Below are 19,357 nucleotides of genomic sequence, written 5' to 3'. Positions count from 1 at the left end.
CTTTCCCTCCCTCTCTCTGTATTACTCTCACTTTTCCAGGTTTATGTGCCTGTTTCCTGGCATTGATTTGCACTTTGGGCTCCAGACTGAAATTATGAAAGTCCTCATTTTTTTTTAGGTTCTGATACTGGGTTGGTTTTCTGTTCAGCCAAGACGTGGTGGCAGTTTCCAAGGTATTTGGAAGCTACAGTAGGATAATACGAAGCATCTGTCTCTCTCACTATTCCTACATGCTTTGTCCAAAAACCACAATGGCTGTGGAGGTACCAAAGAGTCATGATTGTGAAGTCATTTTTAGAGGACAAACATGGCTGTCAGGCATCCCCGAGTGCATGTTGCTCTGTTTCCAGGCCTAACATGATAGTAAGACAAACATGTAATTAGAGCAGCGCTGAGCCAGATCCCCTGGGAAATGTTTGGTCAAATGCTTGTAATTACACAGGAGACCAAGAAAAAAAATCAATCTGGAGATTGTAAAGTGGAAGAAATGCTGAGCCATAAAGCATGTATCTATTAGAAATGGTTGAAATTTAATAGCAAATTGTGTTTCAACTATAGTGCTGCAGGAGGATGTGCATGCTTGCATAGCTCCCTTGTTGTGATGGAATGTGCTGGTCAGTGCAATGAGATTTTGCACCACAAATGGATGCAGAGATTGGGTTACAAAGACTTTATTTTTGATGGGGGGGGATAGCAGGCCATAAGGATAAGGTCTTGGGTTCATGAAGTCCACAAATTACATCTCTGGATTGATGGCGTGTCAGCTGTATGAAAGCAAACTCCTCTACCCACAACTAGACTTTTAGATTGGTGAGTAATTCTATTTCAACAATTTCTGGTAAGAATATCACTGTAGAGTCTTAGATTGCAGGACATCTTTGATTTCCAGAGATTGCTGGTTTAAAAAAAAAAGGTAATTATAATTTGATTCTTTCCTTTTTCCTGTGTAATAGTTAGGTCTTTGGGTTTTGGACTGCTGGTGAGACAAAACACCTTGGTTCATAGGGCATTGTGGTGGACTTTTGTTTTTCACCATTTTCTGATATTTTAGAGAAATGGAAAATAATAAATTATTTGCTAAAGAAAATGGTCAAGAGTTTTCTTTGTCAAACAGCCAAACGCAAGCACAAGGTTCAAAATGAGTTGGCCGGGCCATTATGGTTTTCCTTCTCACTGTCCACATGCCTTGCTATAATGAATGAGGACAGTTGGGATATTCATTTTTTACATTGCAGATAGAGGATTTCTTTTCCTGGAATACAACTCAGAGCCTTCATATAGGTCGGATTAGTTTGCTTAATCATTATATGGGAACATTAGTTTAAATGATATGGTGAGTTTGGCCTATTCACTTTAATGTAGAGCATTGACTTTTATACCAATAATGGGTTTAATTGTTCAGCAAAAATCAAAATGCGTAATTCTTTTGTTGACCAACGGAGGAAAATGGGTCAACAAAACAAGCGAATGGGTCTGTGGTGTGGAGCTTTTATAAATCTTTCAGTGACTTGGCTTCAGTCTGTGAAGAGGGTCTCCATTTAAATCTAGGTCAGTAATGCCACCACAGTACATAGGAATGATGGTGGCTGCAACAAATAGCCAAAACAGTGTTTACAAGAATCTTGGTCTCCAGTGTTGTAACATGCCAGTGCTCACTGTCGTGTGTGTGTGTGTGTGTGTGTGTGTACACAAGAACAGCTTTTTTTTTTCCACAAGAGCAGAAAAATATTCTGGGATATTTGGACACGGTTTGTTTTCTTGTTTTACCTCCTTCTCCTGTGTGGCCTTCACAATCCGTCATACCTTTTTTGGGCCCCTCCGCATGCCCATCTGTCTTCCACTGGTATAGAGGGTCTGCTTTCTCAGACTGTAGTGTTGCTGTTGGTGTGTTTAAGTGGGGCTTGGGCACAGAGCAGGGTTCCTGAGAACTCCTCTCTCAGTGTGAACCAAGCAGGGTGCAGGTCTTCACGGGTGACTGAACACTGAGGAGTTTTCACGGCCCCCGGTCTCACAGTATGAAAGGCCGACCCTCAGAGACGCCTCCTGCACCATCATCATTCAGATTGTGTCTTCAAGTAGGGAACTGCCGCTGTCTCAACACTGGAGCTGAACATGCCCATTCAGGCTTTACCTTCTACCCTCACACACTGTATCTCTACAGCCACTCAGCCTGTCACAGTAATTTTGGGAACGCTGAGTCTACTCAGTTTTTTTGCTCCAGTCAAATCACAATATTCAATATGAAATTGGCTCCTCATAGGCTCAAACACACAAAGAATTAGCACAGAACTTAACTTTTTTTGGATTGATTTCAGCTCAAATCAACTTCAAATGAAACACAAAGAGAGGAAAATAAACCATTCAATGCCCGACCACAGACAAAATGTTAGTGACCATATAGTGGAAAGTTCTAATTAAATAGTCAGATATTTTACTTTTGTTCTCTTTATAGAGAACAAAATGTAACAATGTTGGACTTGGATTCATCAGGTGACCAAACGCAGAGCTTTGGATGAATGCTAATAATTTTTGCCTCTTCTGCATTTTTTTTCCCCAAACATTTGAATCATTTTAAAGCAAAGCACGAAGGCTGAGTGTTTGATCATCTTTGAAGTTTTTGTTTTGTGTGGAGTCAACCTTTTAAATTGGAACTAATCATGTGGCACAAGAAATGTTAACAGCGTGCAATTATCACATTAAATAATTTACTTACCACTAAGTATATATTATTTTTTAAGTAGTATCAATGTTGGAGAACTCTCACACCCATGAGAAACGCACAAAGTACACGGTGCACATTTTACATGGGATCCCTAATCAAAAGCAACATGTTTATGACTTCTACAATGTTTAGTAATATTAAAAAAAAAAAAAAAGAAGGAAAATGCTAAGTATTTTGAATGTTCTTTCCTACCTTGATCTCCAAGCCAAATAAGCATAACTTTATTTTATGGGTACGTTTGTCATTTCTTCCATGTGTTTTGTTTATAACTGGAATCAAGACTAAATTAAAGTTGGTCTGAAAACAGTTTGACGAGGCCTTATCACATGTTTTGAATTTCCTTCAACATGTGTGCAAGAACCTCAGACACTTTGCTATTCATTCACTTGTAAAACTTTGCAGATGGATCAGTGGATTGTTTGGATTTTTGGCGTACCCATTACCTTGGTGTGACGCATTTAATCCTGTATATGATCAGCCTCTCCTGAAGCTTCTCTTGAGCTTCTTAGTACAATTAACTGGAGATCACATAAACAGCTACCTCTGAATCAGCTGTATTCTGGCATGTAGAGTTCAAACAAACTTCTCTATATGAGCTGAAGTCTCTGTTCCACACTTAACAAGGATGATGTCAGTTCTCCTGGCTTTTTACAGGGCTGACCGTGAAAAGACTTGAAGATTAGCACTGCATTTGTTGTTGTGGGATCCCTGCTAAATTCACTTCCCTGACCCTTGAGTTCACAGTCTGTTTCACTGGTTATCTCTCACCATCCGTCTTCCTCTTATTTATTTTTTCTTATTATATAATCTTTTTTTTGTTTTGTAGCACTCTGATTTCTCCTTTCTTTATCAGCTTCTGCACCACTCTTAAATTTCAGCATGTATTTATCCTTCTGGTTCTCTGGATCTCCCATTTTCACATGCCAGTTCCTCTGTTGTTCGTATCAGTCCAGAGGACACTCTTCCTCCTTTTTTAGGAAATGTTGATCTGCCTTTTCTTTCCTGTGTCCTTTTTAAGCGAGTTAGAAGCCACCAGATGGCGGGAAGAGAGCGGTCAGAGGTTGCCAATGTATGATGCAGGTCACAAGATGAAGGGTTCAACCTGACCTGCACCACAGAACATACATACACACTATTCATACTCGTAGGCTGTGGTCAGATGAGAAACAGGCAATTGCGTGCTTATATGCTTTGCTGTACATGCATGGGGCACGAAGAGTGGGGTTGACTCACAACAAAAGTAGCAGTGCCTAATTTCCCATTGACATTCTCACCAGGCATCTTTTCCCAGATTGATAGTCATGGTGCTAGGAGAGGAGTGAGTGTGTTCAGAGCACATATGAGGATTTATTTGTCATCAAGAGGACAAATTAATTTGACTCAAACTGAATCTGAAAATGGCCACTAAAGACATAATAGCTGCCTGAGAAACTAGATTTTAAGTACTGTATGACTGAGGCACACAAATAAGCTCAACAATATGCTTTGTGATGAGAGCTTTGCATTTTGGAAAGGATGTGTGGTAAACAGTGGAGTGGTGTCTTCGTGAGGCAGGATGAGTTGAAAATAGCAAACGTGGAGGAGAGAGCAACAGCGAGAGAGAAAAGGCAGAAGAGACATGAGTGAAGGAGAAGGAGCAAGAAAGGAGAGAGTATGGGGGAGATAAGAAGCGAAAGCTCGCTGAAAGGAAGCATTTTTGCTGGATAGGAGAGAAACAACCATGGAAACTCCATCAGAAGAAAACCAAGTCCAGAATCGGGACAAAAGAGGTACCAATGAGCGCTCACAAAAAGCCAGTTCCCTTCTTTTTAATGCTGTGGTTACTGGGGCTTTAACTTGCTCCAGCCTACTTGGTTTCACTCTGCAAAGTAGTTTGCAGAGTGCCTATTTTGCTCAGCAGGGATTGTGTCAGTATTTGTATGCACTAAAGTGTTGATAGTTTTGAAATTGTGCAAAACTGCCTTTGGTGTGATGCTTCAAGTGTGTTTTGCTTGTGTTCCTTGTGCTTGTTTTATGATCTAATTATTTGAAATCTGTAGGGGATGGTTTCAGCAGACCTCGCTCCTGCAGCAGGAGGGATGCTGTTTTGCCGTTGGTCATCATCATGCTAGTGTCACTTTTAAGGACAATGAGCCTGTTGCTGAATCAACAGCAGATCAATCAAACCTTGGGGTGCATTTGAGTTGTTCTTTCAGGGGGGGCTGATGATTAATGAGGTGCTGGCAAGGACTAAGATGAATGAACCAGACATTACCCGTCTCATAAATAGACAGCTGTGAGGTCTGTGTACACTAGAGTTTCATTAACTTGCTCACTTGCTTTGCCCTAGGTAAAATATTGTACATGCATACAAGTACTTTTCCCAAGACAGGCCATGGTATATTCTACAAAATATAACAACTACTCAAACTTCCTTTTGTTTGATAGTTTTGGTATTTAAGTGATCTAATTTTCTTGAAATGTGTATAACAAGTTTGTTTTAATTGGATAACTCACAAATGGTTGCACCTTTTTAAATATAAAAGAAGGTAATTCCTTGACGGTAATAGTCGCATATATCTAGGGCCCCCAATGTATTCCATTTACATTGAAAATGAAACTGAGAAAATAATAATAATCATCTTTTCTTGGTCGTGCAATGGGGAAATGCAGCATTGCTCTGGTCATCAGGAGCGACTTGTGTTTTTAATAGTACATTCAACCACAGTGCTATTGTTTACATGTTTGTGTTTACTGGGTCTGTCCAGCAGTCTCCCTCCTGTCGCCTGATCCAAGTCCAGGTGGTGATCAGATGAAAACTCTGCTCCTCTCTCACCTGAGTGTCTAAGACATAGGTGCTGGTCCAGTGATATGACCACCTGGCTGATCATTGAACTTGGGTCTAAGGTGTTCTGGTACCAAGTACACTTACGAAGTCCCACAACATGACTTTAAAATCCCCAGGCAGTATCCATTCCAGGACCCCATCAAGAATTTCAAAGATGGCCGGATCCTTATTTGCCAGGATGGACTTGTTGGTCTTTGGTTCTTCTTACCATTGCTAACTCTAAGAGACGAGGCAGTCCAAGTAACTTCAAAACAGTGCTGATTTATTCAAAGGATCACAGGTAAAATTAACATTACACGCTCAGGTATCTTGCACCTCCAAACTGCACGCAGGCAGATGTAAGATGAAAGACCCTGAACCCACCAGGCCTATACATTATATCCCTTCGGTTGGGCTAGCCCCATACTACACAGAAATGTCAACCGAGACGTCTCTGGTGCCAGCTTTGCAGCTGGCCATAGCGGTAGTCAAAACATGAAGCAAATCAATATGTGTGTGTGTGTGTCTGTTGGTTAAGTGGTGTGTCTAAAAACATTCTCACACGACCTCTAGTACATGTCGTGGCTTAAACATGAGAACATATTATGGCTAAGGCTACAGTTATACACGTCATAATAATAATATTAAACACCCTGTCTGCTGACAGTCATCAACTCTTCTCTCTAGTTATCCTTGACCAGATGTACCCTGTAGAAGCTCATAAGCATGCCTAAGCATTTAACAGTCTAACTAGACATCCTGACTCCACTAAACATTTCTAATACATAAAGTATCTACAATATTTATCTGACTAAAAATACCCAACGGACTCCAACACATTGGCCGGGGGCTCGTGACTATCCCCACACCCACCTGGTGTCTCTCACCTTGAGTTGAGCTCCTTTTCCAGAGTTTGGTTCTAGAGCCAATGGTTTGCATGAAGGTGATCCCACTGCTTGACCCCAGTGCATATTTCCGCAGGTGGTGGACCCACACTGTGGTAGTTCATTGTAATTTTTATCAAGCTTTGCTAGCTGGTCCAGTCATCAAATGCTTGCCAGCAAGCTCGTCTTATAAGTCTAGCTCCAGGAGGGCCTCTGGTTTCCCCTTGACATCAATTTTCTTACATAGACCTTACCAGTAGATGTGGCCCAATAAGAACACAGTTCCCAGGATTACCAGGACACGCAAACCCCTCCAGTATGTTAAAGTGGTGATTCTCAAATTATGAGACCTATTAAAATCATGTTGTAGGATTATAATACCAGTGTTAATATTTATGGCTTTATTATTGAAAATCTGATTGGAAATGAGGTAATAGTGAGATGGGGAAAGACATGGAACACAGGTCTTCAGTTAGAGTCCAGCCAGACTCCGACTGAGGACATTGCAATTAGGTGGTTTGTTCCTTAAATCTCTCGGCCACCAAAGTACCCCAACCTCATTTTTTCTTTTTTTTTTAAATGAGGAGCTGTGGGCTGGGTCAGGGGACTGTGGGCCAGTAAAGCCCAGTGAAACACAATATTTGATATTGGCCCATAAATAGACTCTCCTCTCATGTACTTGAAACATTACACAAGTCATATTCATACATTTACCCCTGTACTTGTCCCCAAACACATGAACATTTATTAGCCCAAAAACACTGGCAAATAAGTTATAATGCCTTAAATCCTACCTGACATGTTCAAGCATAACATGACATTTTTTAAAATAAATTTACCATTAAGTCTCACCGAGTAATGGAAACATCCCTCCCTTTCAAGTAGCTCCAAGGTCAGTAAATCCAACTGGTGGTCATTGTATCTTCCCCACACGACCACATACAGTCCCAAAGTAGTGACATTTATTCCAACAGGTAGCATAGCACCAACAATAACATCATGGGCCGTTAATCCGCTCATTAACCAGGAAAACATCACATGCTGGCCTCAAGCATCCAAAACAAACAGGTACTGTGCTCCGGGGGAATCCAGCATTGATGAGTTGATCACTAACCGCCATGGGGGCTTCACAGGTCAGCTGCTTGTAGGTTAGACCTGGTCAGGTAAAACAGCAAGTCCCTGTAGAGCAACATTCCCTTACATGCAGTAACCTCAGGCCCTGTATTGTTCTCCACATCCTCTGGTCACAGTGCAGCAGCAGGAGGTAAAATGTATCCACAAAATTGCATGTAGTCGAAAAATTCCACTAACACTGATGGATGTCAGGCAAGCTCGCATGAACACACAACTGCCTAGAGATTATGCCCATTCAAGGAGATTCTTAAACTATCATGGAATACTTTATATTGCTAGGGAAAAAAGTCTTGCAGTTGAGAGTTTACAAGATGTGCATAAACAGAGTTGCTTTTGTATAGAAATACTAGAACACATCTCATTTTTTTTAGCTTTGGGTCACGTCTAAGTTGATGATTCACCCTTGTAACATTGTAGATAAAGCTTGTCATGGGTTCTTTAAATAATTAAATAGAAAGACCACTTTTGATGAACTTAGAGGCTCAGATCTCCCTCGCCCCTCCAGAGTTTCCATTATAGCCATTATGTCATTTTTTTCAAGTATTGTTCCTCTCAAAGTGGAGAGGGTGGAAAATGAGACTGTTTTGATACATGGCAACTTGTCCCACTGGAGCAACAAACTGCAAAAGCTGTAAACAGACATCTGTTGGCAATTAGGCTACATTTTAGATTCAAACTGATGGCATTTTTAATGGCACTGGAAGCAGGACTCAGGATTAGATGGAAGAGTTGTGATGTCTTCACCACAAATTGAGTGTCCAAATGTATTTATTTTTTTTGTTTGTATATAATATGTATACACATGATTATGTGTGTGTGTTTTTCTTGCACGCAATCCTTTTGCTTGAGTGGGTGTATCTGTCTTTCTGTCTGGTGTGGATAAAATGTTTGTTGCTCTCCAGATCATATCCATTTGGTATTTAGACATGTTTCCACTTTTCAGTGAAGATCCCAGCTGTTGGAAGATTTCAGCTTTGTGGTGATGACAGGCCCTATTCACATGAGGGTTGTTGCTCTTTAAGGATGGAGGGTGGTGATGAAGCAGGGCCAGCTGCAGGGGTTCGTGTGATGACTCTGAGCTCAAACAAACTGATGATGCATGGCTGGATTAAACTGCTTGGAAGCACCGGGAGAAACATTTGCTGTTGGGCCCCTGTTACGTCTTGTACAGCACACACAGCAATCTGTAGATGGCAGCTTCATTATATTTTGCAGACAAGCCAACCAACTGGTACTTGTATAGATGGTGCCTGCTTTGCCCATGCTGTCTCGGTCACCATATCTAGCGGGGCCTCTCTCTGTTTTGTCTGTATGCCATCTTGCCTGCAACTCATGTCGGCTTTAGTGAAACATCTCATTCAAACACTGGATGATGTGAGATACTGTGACAAACAGGATCCTCCTGGAGTGTGAAGTGGTTGCAATGGCCCTTGCAGCTGAGCCGTGTGCAGTGCTGGAGGGGCACACAGGATGGAGCTCAGCAGTGGGCTTATCCTGACCCTCAAGCCTGTGGGCCGGAAGAGTGGGGCCGTGGTTCACTGCCATTCTGAATGGCCCCCAAGAGTCCAGTCTGATGGACAATCCAGGGCTGCACACACTGGTGTATCAGGGCTTCTTGGACTCTCTCCTCTCTATCTTTTCTCTCTCACACACACAATGTCACATGTAGACACACAGTCTCTCACACAAGTGTGCTTTTCTCCCTCTTGTGATCCTGATGTAGTGAATTTAGCCTCTGCTGCAAGGCCTGACATTGTCATTACAGTCACTGGCTTGTCTGTGTTTCTTTCTACATATATTTTTCACTGTCTCTCTTCTTCTTTCTTGCGCTGTAGCGCTGAGTTGAAGAGTGGAGACTCTGAAAGTGATGTCTAACCAGGAGTATTAGTCAATGAGCATGTGTGAAAGTCATCAACAAGGAAAGGCCCAACATGACCTTCATTCATAGTGGTCCACTCAAAACAAGCCAGTAGGATCCATTTAGCACAAGCTTGTGGTTTAGAGAGTCCCAGGTAGAGTGTGGATACCCTGAGCCCAACAGGACCAGTTGGTCCTTGAGTGTTCAGACAGAAATTTAGAAATTATGGTCAAGTCAGGCTTGGTTTGGGTTCGGACAGAAATATGCAACCTGATCTATGTTCTAGTCCCAGGCTCCTACTATTATTCCTTCTGGAGGAAGATTTAAGATTAAGTTTACATTGCCATATCTTGCATTCTGTGAAATCCCACAGTACCCTCAAAGAAAATAGCCTGTACTATAGAGCATGGTGGATTTACTAATACTGGCTATCTGTCATATAACTCTCAAATACACAATATGGGTTACAGCCAGGTTAACTATGTCCAGCTCTCTGGGTGCTGGCTCTTGGCCTATGTAATATTAGAGTGGTATTGGCAAGAAAGTGAATAACTGAATTTCCCCAAATGTCACATTATTCCTTGAACCCAACAGTACAGCCCCACCTCCCTCAAAATAGAAAGAAAACAACAAAACTAGGGCCAAGAAATCATTCTGAGACGTGCAGCTTTCTTTGAACATAATATTTCACATATCTTGCAATTACTTTAAAGTCCCACCGCTGCCCAATGAGTTTTATTTTACTTTGATGCAAACTGCTGTCCCCACAGTCTTCAGTGCAGGATTGCGTATCAATGGTGCTGAGCTTTGATGTCTGTCTCCCCTGATGTCTAATACCAAGATTAAAGCCTTCACATAGGTGAACAGAATGGTATTCCTGAGACTGCTAATAGCTGAACCACTTCAGTGGGTCGTTTCTAGTGCCAGTATTGTCAGCCAGAAGAGAGTTGTATTAACCTGCCACCATGTCGACTCCAGCTGTGAAAATACTACCTTGGATTTATTGACGGGGAAAGAGGAGAGTGGTGGTTACATGGTTAACATAATATTTTATAGCATTTCATATTTGGTACAGATTACCTAGAGATGGTTTGGTTCTCATAGCTTTGGACATCTGTAGACCCCCTGTGTGAAGGCAGACTGGGTGTCATGGGGATATCATGGCATCCGGGGCTGTGCCGTCAGTTTTTAAACAGCTGATCTGGGAATAGTGAAAAATTTCAAAGCAGGGTATGAAACCAAGCAGATGCTTAAGCAGTCATGCTGATTCTCATCTTTGACTTGTCACAACTGATTGCAGTCAAATGAATTTATAATAAGCTAGTGTGATTGCTCTGTTACTATGTGCACATTTAATAGGAGAGATTTGCTAACAGAGACAAAACCCTAAGCACATGTTTTGTATGGAAACCCTTTGTCTTTTCAGAAGGGTGAACTTCATTGCCAGGAAAGTATGTTGTGTGGCTGAGGAATCATTCAGTATTACACAGCTTCTAACAGCGAGAGCTTGTGGATACACAGTCTGCCTCCAGATCAGCACTACCTGACAGTGACATCTCCTACAAGAGCTGCACTTCTTTTAAATGGACATGTATTTACTTTGCAGCTGGGCTCAATATCCTGTGGAGCTCTGTGCTCTTAACTCCTAGCAGCCCACTCACCCTCCCTGACATGCTCATCACAGAAATGTGGGCTGCGGCAGAAGTTAGTGACTCCGCTGCGGGCACATTCACTGAGCTGTGGTTAACATGCTGCTATGGTAACTCCTATTCACCCACCATAGGACAAACATGTTTTTATCTCCCTGTACTACACAAACGGTCAGGATGAAGCATCTGACTGCAAAAGTATTGGCCCAGCAGCAGAATATTTGTTTTAATTTCCTTTGCTACAGCAAACAGTACAAACATGGATGAACTTCCAGGATTCTCGCCTCATGAAGAAGCAAGTAGAAAAGAATTTCTGGTTTATTTTTCTTAACACAAACAGAACGTTGTGCTCAAGTTTTATGCAGCCTCCCAATACATGGTATTCCTTTTGCTACTACATACACAAAATGGCTGAAAAAAAGGACCTCTGTTTGAATAAGACGGATTCAAGAAGAAATGGTATTAGCCTCTATTTATCCTCTTGCTTTTAACATCCCAAATTATGCATAGACTGCATAAAATACTTTTTTATGCTGTTGATATGGAACAGATTGTGTGTGGGTCTTTTGGAAACTTCTGTAAAGATGGCTTCTATTATGTACATGCACACTGCCTTGTCCAGTCTATATATGTGAGCTTTGCTTGGGTAACGATAGTGTCACTTTCCAAAGCCTTCTCAAAGATCATTACTGTTGCATTATTTTTTCTGGGAGTTTGTCTTTGCGATTTATAATATAACATTACAGGACTTCCTAAAGCTGCACTGATTGATGATTTGGCTGCTTGGGGACAGGGCACTAGCTGAAATGGCGAACGTTTGAAAACAATGCCCATTTATATATCCAACAGATACAAGGCAAGGTGTGCTTGCATGTACCTGATCACCTGATTGATCAGTAAGACCAACCTGTGTCACTTGACACAGTTATTTGCAGTGGTGCAGAAGTACTCATACTGTTGACTTAAGCTTAGCAATACCACAGTGTAAAATATGATGTTACAAGTAAAAGTCTTGCATTCAAACTGTTAAATATTAGCAGAAAGCAAAAATATTAGCAGAAAATGTACACCAAGTACCACAAGTAACTCATTAGGCAAAATGGTGCAATTTACATCATATTTGATTATAAATATTGATGTAGGTCTATTATTGTGTACATAACATTTAAGCATTGTAGCTGGTAAAGGTGTAGCTAATTCTAACCACCTTATTTATGTGCTTATAAATTGAAGTACTGCTGAGTCGCTTGTGTGTTTTACACCAAGGATCAATCAATCTTGTGATTATACTATATTTTGTTTTATTAACCTCTTTCTGAAAAGTAACTAGTAATGAAAGTCATCAAATAAATGTAGTGAGTACAAAGTACAACATTTTACTTTAAAATGTAGTGAAGTAACAGGAAATGAAAATCTGCAAGTAAAGTACAGATGCCTCAAAATTGTACTTGAGTAAATGTGCGTAGTTACTTTCCACCTCTGGTCATTTGATCCATTGTTAACATAATAATTCATTTTCGGCTGCTCCCATGAGGGATCACCACAGCAAATTGTCACACTGACGACTCGCATGGTGAAGTCTGGCACGTGTTTTACGCCAGATGCCCTTCCTGACGCAACCCTGAATCGAACTCGGGGTGCAGCGGTGAGAGCGCTGAATCCTAGCCAGTAGTCCATCAGGGACCTGATCCATTGTTAATATACACTGTATAAACTTAAGTTGCAGTGTGACATCAGGCATATGTGAGAGCTTTACAGCAAACAGCTGCTGACCCTGTATGTCCTTTGACTCAACAACATCCATTCAGCCACAGGTGGATCTGATTGGAAGCACACTGTGGTTTGTTTGCATGCATCCAAAGACAGTGCATTGTAGTGACTGGCTCAGTTTCACAAAGCATATGAACACGCTGGATGAGACAAACCCACCTGGGTCACTTCATTCCCTCTTTGTGAGTTGTCTCCGATTTCCATTACAGCTTGGCAGGCACCCATTGCTCTGACCTGCCGGATGGTCATTAGTGCTCTTTAAGTGTAGCGATGACTTGTCACATGAAAGGGAGTGTAGAGTGTAAAAACTCGATGGCACACAGCAAGATGTACTGTTTCTGCTGGTACTTTTACGTTGTAGGAAAAGAAAGAAGCACACTGCAGCGAATGTGACCACAGGCAAATTCTGTGAAAGCTATTCTGAACAGACATGTCTGCTTTGTCTGCACCATTTCCTTTTTCAGCACTGAGGATGAGATTGTTCTTTAATGTCCAGGGTGTACCCCGCCTCTTGCCCAGTGTGTACTGGGGCAGGCTCAATGGATGATTCATGGAAATATTCTCATATTTCATTTCCTTGAGATCACCCTCTGTTTTACAAGTAAAAGACAGCTCCTTATATGGACTTTATGGATATTTGAGGCTGGTGTTGAGAGAATTTGATATATTATTGTCTTAAATTTTGGTTTAAAAGACTTTCATGATGACAAATCACATATTTCTTTTTTCTGTTTTTTGCACAGGTTGCTTTGAGTGCTGCATTAAATGTTTAGGTGGGGTGCCGTATGCATCGCTAGTGGCTACAATCCTCTGCTTCTCCGGCGTTGCCCTGTTCTGTGGATGTGGCCACGTGGCGCTCACCGACACTGTGACCATCCTGGAAACCCACTTCTCCAAGGTCCCCAGTGATCACGCCATGCTGACTGATGTGTAAGTAACCTCATACTCTATGTGTACTACACAGCTCCAGTAAGAGATAAACAAAAACTGATGATTATGACACGATAGTATCTTTAATGCCACAGTATGCTGACTGGAAAATGTGTTCTTACATAACCATCACAATAAAGAGATGTTCAAACTTAAGTTAGATAACCCTTTTAATGAGGTTGACTACAATTTTTAGCTGATAATATCTCCTGTAGAATGTTCGCCTTATCCCATAAAATGTGGACCTGTTACAGTGCATCCATTAGTCCAAACTATAATAAAAGAAACGACAAGAGACAGGACTGCACATGTTTTATGTTGGTGTAGATTTAGAACACGCTGTTTAATTTAAGAAGCCTACAGGGGAAGTCTGTTTCCTGGTGGATGACTTTCCACAGACATGCATCACCTGTTGTTGCCACATTTGGGCTCAGCATCTCCCTTCATGTCTTAGGAAAGCAAGGCCGCTGTCTGTTTATGATTAATCAACCAACCCAGGTTACTCATGTTGCGTGCAAGAAATTATGTATTTTCCACACCAGGCAGGCAGTGGTATGTCCTGCCATTACATTATCTGACATTTTTAGTGTCTTGCTCCTGGTGTGACGTTGGAGGCTGAAAATGTGTGCTTACTGTTTTGTAACCCACTACAGCTTTACTGACACCCCTTTAACTGTTGCATTGTGCTTAACAGAATACAGCTGATGCAGTACATCATCTATGGCATTGCTTCATTTTTCTTCCTGTATGGAATCATTCTGCTGGCTGAGGGCTTCTACACAACCAGTGCAGTCAAGGAACTGCACAGCGAGTTCAAGACCACCATCTGTGGACGCTGCATCAGTGGAATGGTATGCCAATACACACACACACACACACACACACACACACACACACACACACACACACACACACACACACACACACACAGTTGTGTTGAAATCTGATTTTTAAATATTGTGCACTTAAAGGTTTACTGCCATATGATTAAAATATGAAGTACACACATAGGAGTGAAGTATGAGAGAGAAGAGAATGAGGAGTCACAGTAGTTGTTACCAGTTTACAGCTGATATATTTTCATGTTTTCTGATCCTGATAACATCTCTGTGTCCTCAGTTTGTGTTCCTCACATACGTTCTGGGTGTGGCCTGGCTCGGTGTATTTGGCTTCTCTGCTGTGCCAGTCTTCCTCTTCTACAATATGTGGTCTACCTGTGCCACCATGAGGTCTCCCATAGCCAACCTCACCAACATTGACTCCATCTGCGTGGATATTCGTCAGTATGGTAAGAGAACAGCACTTTGTTCAAGAATGTCATGTTTGGCATCAATAGTTTCCAGAGTAGACGGAGCACACACTGTGGCAGCATACACTCAATACGGTATTCTTTGCACAGTCTTTAGTGTCACAATATACTTGCATAAAGTTAGAACCCTTGCTCAGTATAATTGTTTATCTAAATTATTAGCCCATAACAAGTCAACTTCTAGAAACCCAGGATTGTTTCCCACAATGCAATTCTGTTGTATTAGACCTTCCACAGTTGCTAAATGTAAGTGTTTTTCTGCACTCAGTTTGTAGCACAAACTTTCTATTATAATTTGAGGTCTCTGAGATAACCCCTGATGACATCATCATGGGTTATATTCGTAGAGCTGATAAAACTCATCCAGACCCACAAAAAGCAACAGTTTTATCAGGCTCAGGAGTAAGCCCACACCCCCTGATGAGTTAACTGATCTCCAAGTGGAAAATCAGTGTTGGCTCTTGTAAATCTGTTTATCAGATTATTTATTTTTTTTATTTTTAAGACAAAAAACCCTCAACTCAATACAGGTTGATTATTACTTGCATGGTACAATGAATAGAAAACTGAATGTATATGAAAACCTTTGAATTTAATGGCTACAGGAGTTATCCCATGGACTGCCACACCAGGAAAGGCCTGTGGATCAACGCTAGGTGACATTTGCAACACCAGTGAGGTAAGACGCTGCCTCCTATTCATCCACATTTATACAAGTGCTATAGACACATCAGCAGCAGGTGACATGGAAATCACATTCTAACTTATTAATCACCATTCCTTGTCATTTTCCAGTTCTACCTGTCTTATCACCTGTACATCGTAGCATGTGCTGGGGCAGGAGCCACAGTGATTGCTCTGGTGAGTTTCCTTCTGGCTTCTCTACTCTCTCCCTTTAGTCCATCTTTGCATGGTTTATATCAGCAGATCATGTGTCGGGTGCTCCTCTTCTCATTCCCAAATGGTTTATGTAGGAAGGAAGATTCAGTACAGGCTTTTCCTCAGCTCCTATTCCATTCGCTGTTTTACCATCTGCTTAGATGCACATGGCTTTGTTTTGACTTCAGGAGGGATGGAACAGGGGTTATCATAGATATGTCATTTGTAAAAGTTGTAATCGTGAATTTGAAAAACAAAACCACAAACAGGATATAGTAAAATTTTTACTTGGTCCTTAACATTCTTGTTGTGTACTGCTGAAAACTGACTGGTCACTTTACTAACTTGTCACAGTACTAGTGACAAGGAGGTCACCGACATGTTCTCTTACAACCTTTTCTGTTCTCTTCCACCAGCTGATCTACATGATGGCTACCACTTATAACTTTGCTGTTTTGAAGTTTAAGAGTCGAGAAGACTGCTGCACTAAGTTTTAAACTGCTGTAGGAGCACAGTATGGTATTTGAGGCCATGCTGAGTAGAAACCGCTGCCACTGACATCAGATTAACAAAACAAAAAAGCCAGATTAGAAGCAGCAACATCTCCATTAGTAATCACGACATGTAAAGAGCTGATTGTACTTAGCATTTGGCATTCAGGGATACTGCTTGTCTGTGGACACCAGATGAAAGTTGTCTTCAGAGTGTGGTGGTGTTTAGTCGACTGGTTTGTTCTGCTTTTATTGGCACTGATTTATAGAAGTACGTCACTATCAGATTATATCGTGCACAGCTTTAAATGCCACACCAGTGTTATTTATATTCCTAATGTGTGATGCTGATTTTGACCTGCACAAAGGCATAAACTGTGCAAGTAGTTAAACCAATTTTTTTTAAAAACTACACTATTTAGCATGCAATACTTCACCTTGCATAACAGGATGAGCATCAGTTGGTTGCAATCAGAGCTGAAATGCAAATAAATTTACTGACTCCTGGTGCACTTGTGAAACATAAATGGAAGATATTTGTGCAGGTTTAACACAATTTTAAATATTAAATCTAAATTCCATATGAGTCCTTTTCTGGGATGAAGACAGACTGCATCAAGGCCTTACACAGCTGTAGATGTACAGTATTAATCTCTCCATACAGAGGCTAATGAATTGCCTCTACTTGCGGCTAATGTCTGTCAGTCCTGGTCCTGGATTAGCTTGTTTGTGCAATAGATCTCCATTGTTATTCAAAAACGATTTAAAACCACAATAGGGAAACACACCGCTGCACTAGGTGACACTTTTTTTTTTTTTTTTTTTTGTAAGGAAACGCCAGGCCCGAATATGTTGCCCCAAAATATCAGTGTGGCTATAATTTCCTGAAGTTGGTATGAGTCAGTTAACTGTGAATGCGTGAGATCTTGTGCAAGCTCTCAGCCTCGTTTACATTCTACTAGCTCTTCATGCTCAGGTCTGAGGTTTGCTAATGAAGAAACATGTCACCCAGTGCAGCGGTGTGTTTCCCCTGATGGTGTTCTTAATAGGTTTTGAACAACAATGGTGGTCTACAGCACAAATGAAGCTAATCCAGGGCTGACATATATTAACCATGAGTTAGAGGTCGGTTTTGCTCGCTGTATGGAGATTGCCATAAATTTTAACACAGAAAATGACCAGCCTTTAAAACCATTAAGTGTTACATAGAAAATGTTCACTCTTATTTCTTTGTCACACATCAGATGCTAGGCTGATTTAAAATCCCTTCATTGATTGTACCAAGTCTGGCTATTATGGTGACCACTCGTGTATTATAGATTTCAGAGCAACTCCAGCTACCTAGCACAGCATACTATGAAGGGTTAGGCCAGTACCAAGGGTATACTTCTGCATGAGGCTCTAAGCCTCACTTTAATTTCATGTACTATATATATATATAATTTTTTTTTCTCATTTTAGAGTAAATGGGTTTTTTTTTTTTGAGAGCTGGTGCTGATATAGCCTCAGCTATGAAGTGTTTTCATACATTTTCCTTTATTCTTTCTAAAAGTGCCATTAAAGAGCCATGTTTTTTTTTTTATCTTAACTACTAAGATGTCCTTCAGGCACAGAATATCATAGAGTTCTGATTTTTCCTCATGCAGTTTTGGGATTCATGGCAGACTTTCATTTTCCATTTTTTTTTTTTTTTTTTTTTTTTTGTAAGGAAACGCCAGGCCCGAATATGTTGCCCCAAAATATCAGTGTGGCTATAATTTCCTGAAGTTGGTATGAGTCAGTTAACTGTGAATGCGTGAGATCTTGTGCAAGCTCTCAGCCTCGTTTACATTCTACTAGCTCTTCATGCTCAGGTCTGAGGTTTGCTAATGAAGAAACATGTCACCCAGTGCAGCGGTGTGTTTCCCCTGATGGTGTTCTTAATAGGTTTTGAACAACAATGGTGGTCTACAGCACAAATGAAGCTAATCCAGGGCTGACATATATTAACCATGAGTTAGAGGTCGGTTTTGCTCGCTGTATGGAGATTGCCATAAATTTTAACACAGAAAATGACCAGCCTTTAAAACCATTAAGTGTTACATAGAAAATGTTCACTCCTATTTCTTTGTCACACATCAGATGCTAGGCTGATTTAAAATCCCTTCATTGATTGTACCAAGTCTGGCTATTATGGTGACCACTCGTGTATTATAGATTTCAGAGCAACTCCAGCTACCTAGCACAGCATACTATGAAGGGTTAGGCCAGTACCAAGGGTATACTTCTGCATGAGGCTCTAAGCCTCACTTTAATTTCATTTACTATATATATATATAATTTTTTTTTCTCATTTTAGAGTAAATGGGTTTTTTTTTTTTGAGAGCTGGTGAGGATATAGCCTCAGCTATGAAGTGTTTTCATACATTTTCCTTTATTCTTTCTAAAAGTGCCATTAAAGAGCCATGTTTTTTTTTTTTATCTTAACACTGAGCCTGCATGCTTACATTTTTCAGATTCTTCAATCTACTTATACTTCATTATTCATATATTTAATTTTCTCAAGTTTTTGAAGACTGTAGCCTTTTACCTTCTATATAAAATAAACAGTTTGTTTACAAAAGTATCCCTACTTGGTCTATTTCTTATAAACCCTACAGGAGCAAAATACTGAGATGCACATATTACTGGGTCACCTTCACAAAATGCTGTATCTCACGCTTTGCACTAACTTCAGGCATTTTTCAGCTGCTTAAAGCCTGCATCTATGCCTTTTGGCTTTCCTCCTCTCTTCTACTCATCCTTACACCTTCAAAGTTTCACTTCTGTAGTAATGCCATCTCTGCATATTAAGAATAACTCCAGTATTAGTAATGATTCTAACAGTAATGTTACAATAATTGTAACAGTTAAGTAATTTTCAGCACCCCTATGTGTTAAGTCTTT

The 19,357-nt window shown here is 40.7% G+C and overlaps 1 protein-coding gene across 3 annotated transcripts in view; it reads left to right on the top strand.

Moving 5' to 3' along the window:
- The window catches only part of gpm6bb (glycoprotein M6Bb), a 29,320-nt gene that overhangs the window by 8,756 nt on the left and 1,207 nt on the right, over nucleotides 1-19,357 (top strand). The window contains exons 1-7 of one of the 3 annotated variants that reach the window (XM_020596563.1): nucleotides 4,369-4,491; nucleotides 13,567-13,753; nucleotides 14,448-14,604; nucleotides 14,873-15,041; nucleotides 15,668-15,741; nucleotides 15,858-15,923; nucleotides 16,358-17,258. In XM_020596563.1, the coding sequence (XP_020452219.1) occupies nucleotides 4,443-4,491; nucleotides 13,567-13,753; nucleotides 14,448-14,604; nucleotides 14,873-15,041; nucleotides 15,668-15,741; nucleotides 15,858-15,923; nucleotides 16,358-16,438 (783 nt within the window). In that variant the 5' untranslated portion in view covers nucleotides 4,369-4,442 and the 3' untranslated portion in view covers nucleotides 16,439-17,258. Of the gene's footprint in view, nucleotides 1-4,364; nucleotides 4,492-13,566; nucleotides 13,754-14,447; nucleotides 14,605-14,872; nucleotides 15,042-15,667; nucleotides 15,742-15,857; nucleotides 15,924-16,357; nucleotides 17,259-19,357 lie in introns of those variants that run through there. The other 2 variants (XM_020596560.1, XM_020596561.1) reach the window with 2 other exon arrangements.

This window comes from Monopterus albus, unplaced genomic scaffold (genome assembly GCF_001952655.1).
Source record: "Monopterus albus unplaced genomic scaffold, M_albus_1.0 scaffold30.1, whole genome shotgun sequence".
NCBI lineage: Eukaryota > Metazoa > Chordata > Actinopteri > Synbranchiformes > Synbranchidae > Monopterus > Monopterus albus.
Note: the sequence above shows the minus strand (reverse complement) of the source record. Positions and strands in the feature narration are given on the sequence as shown.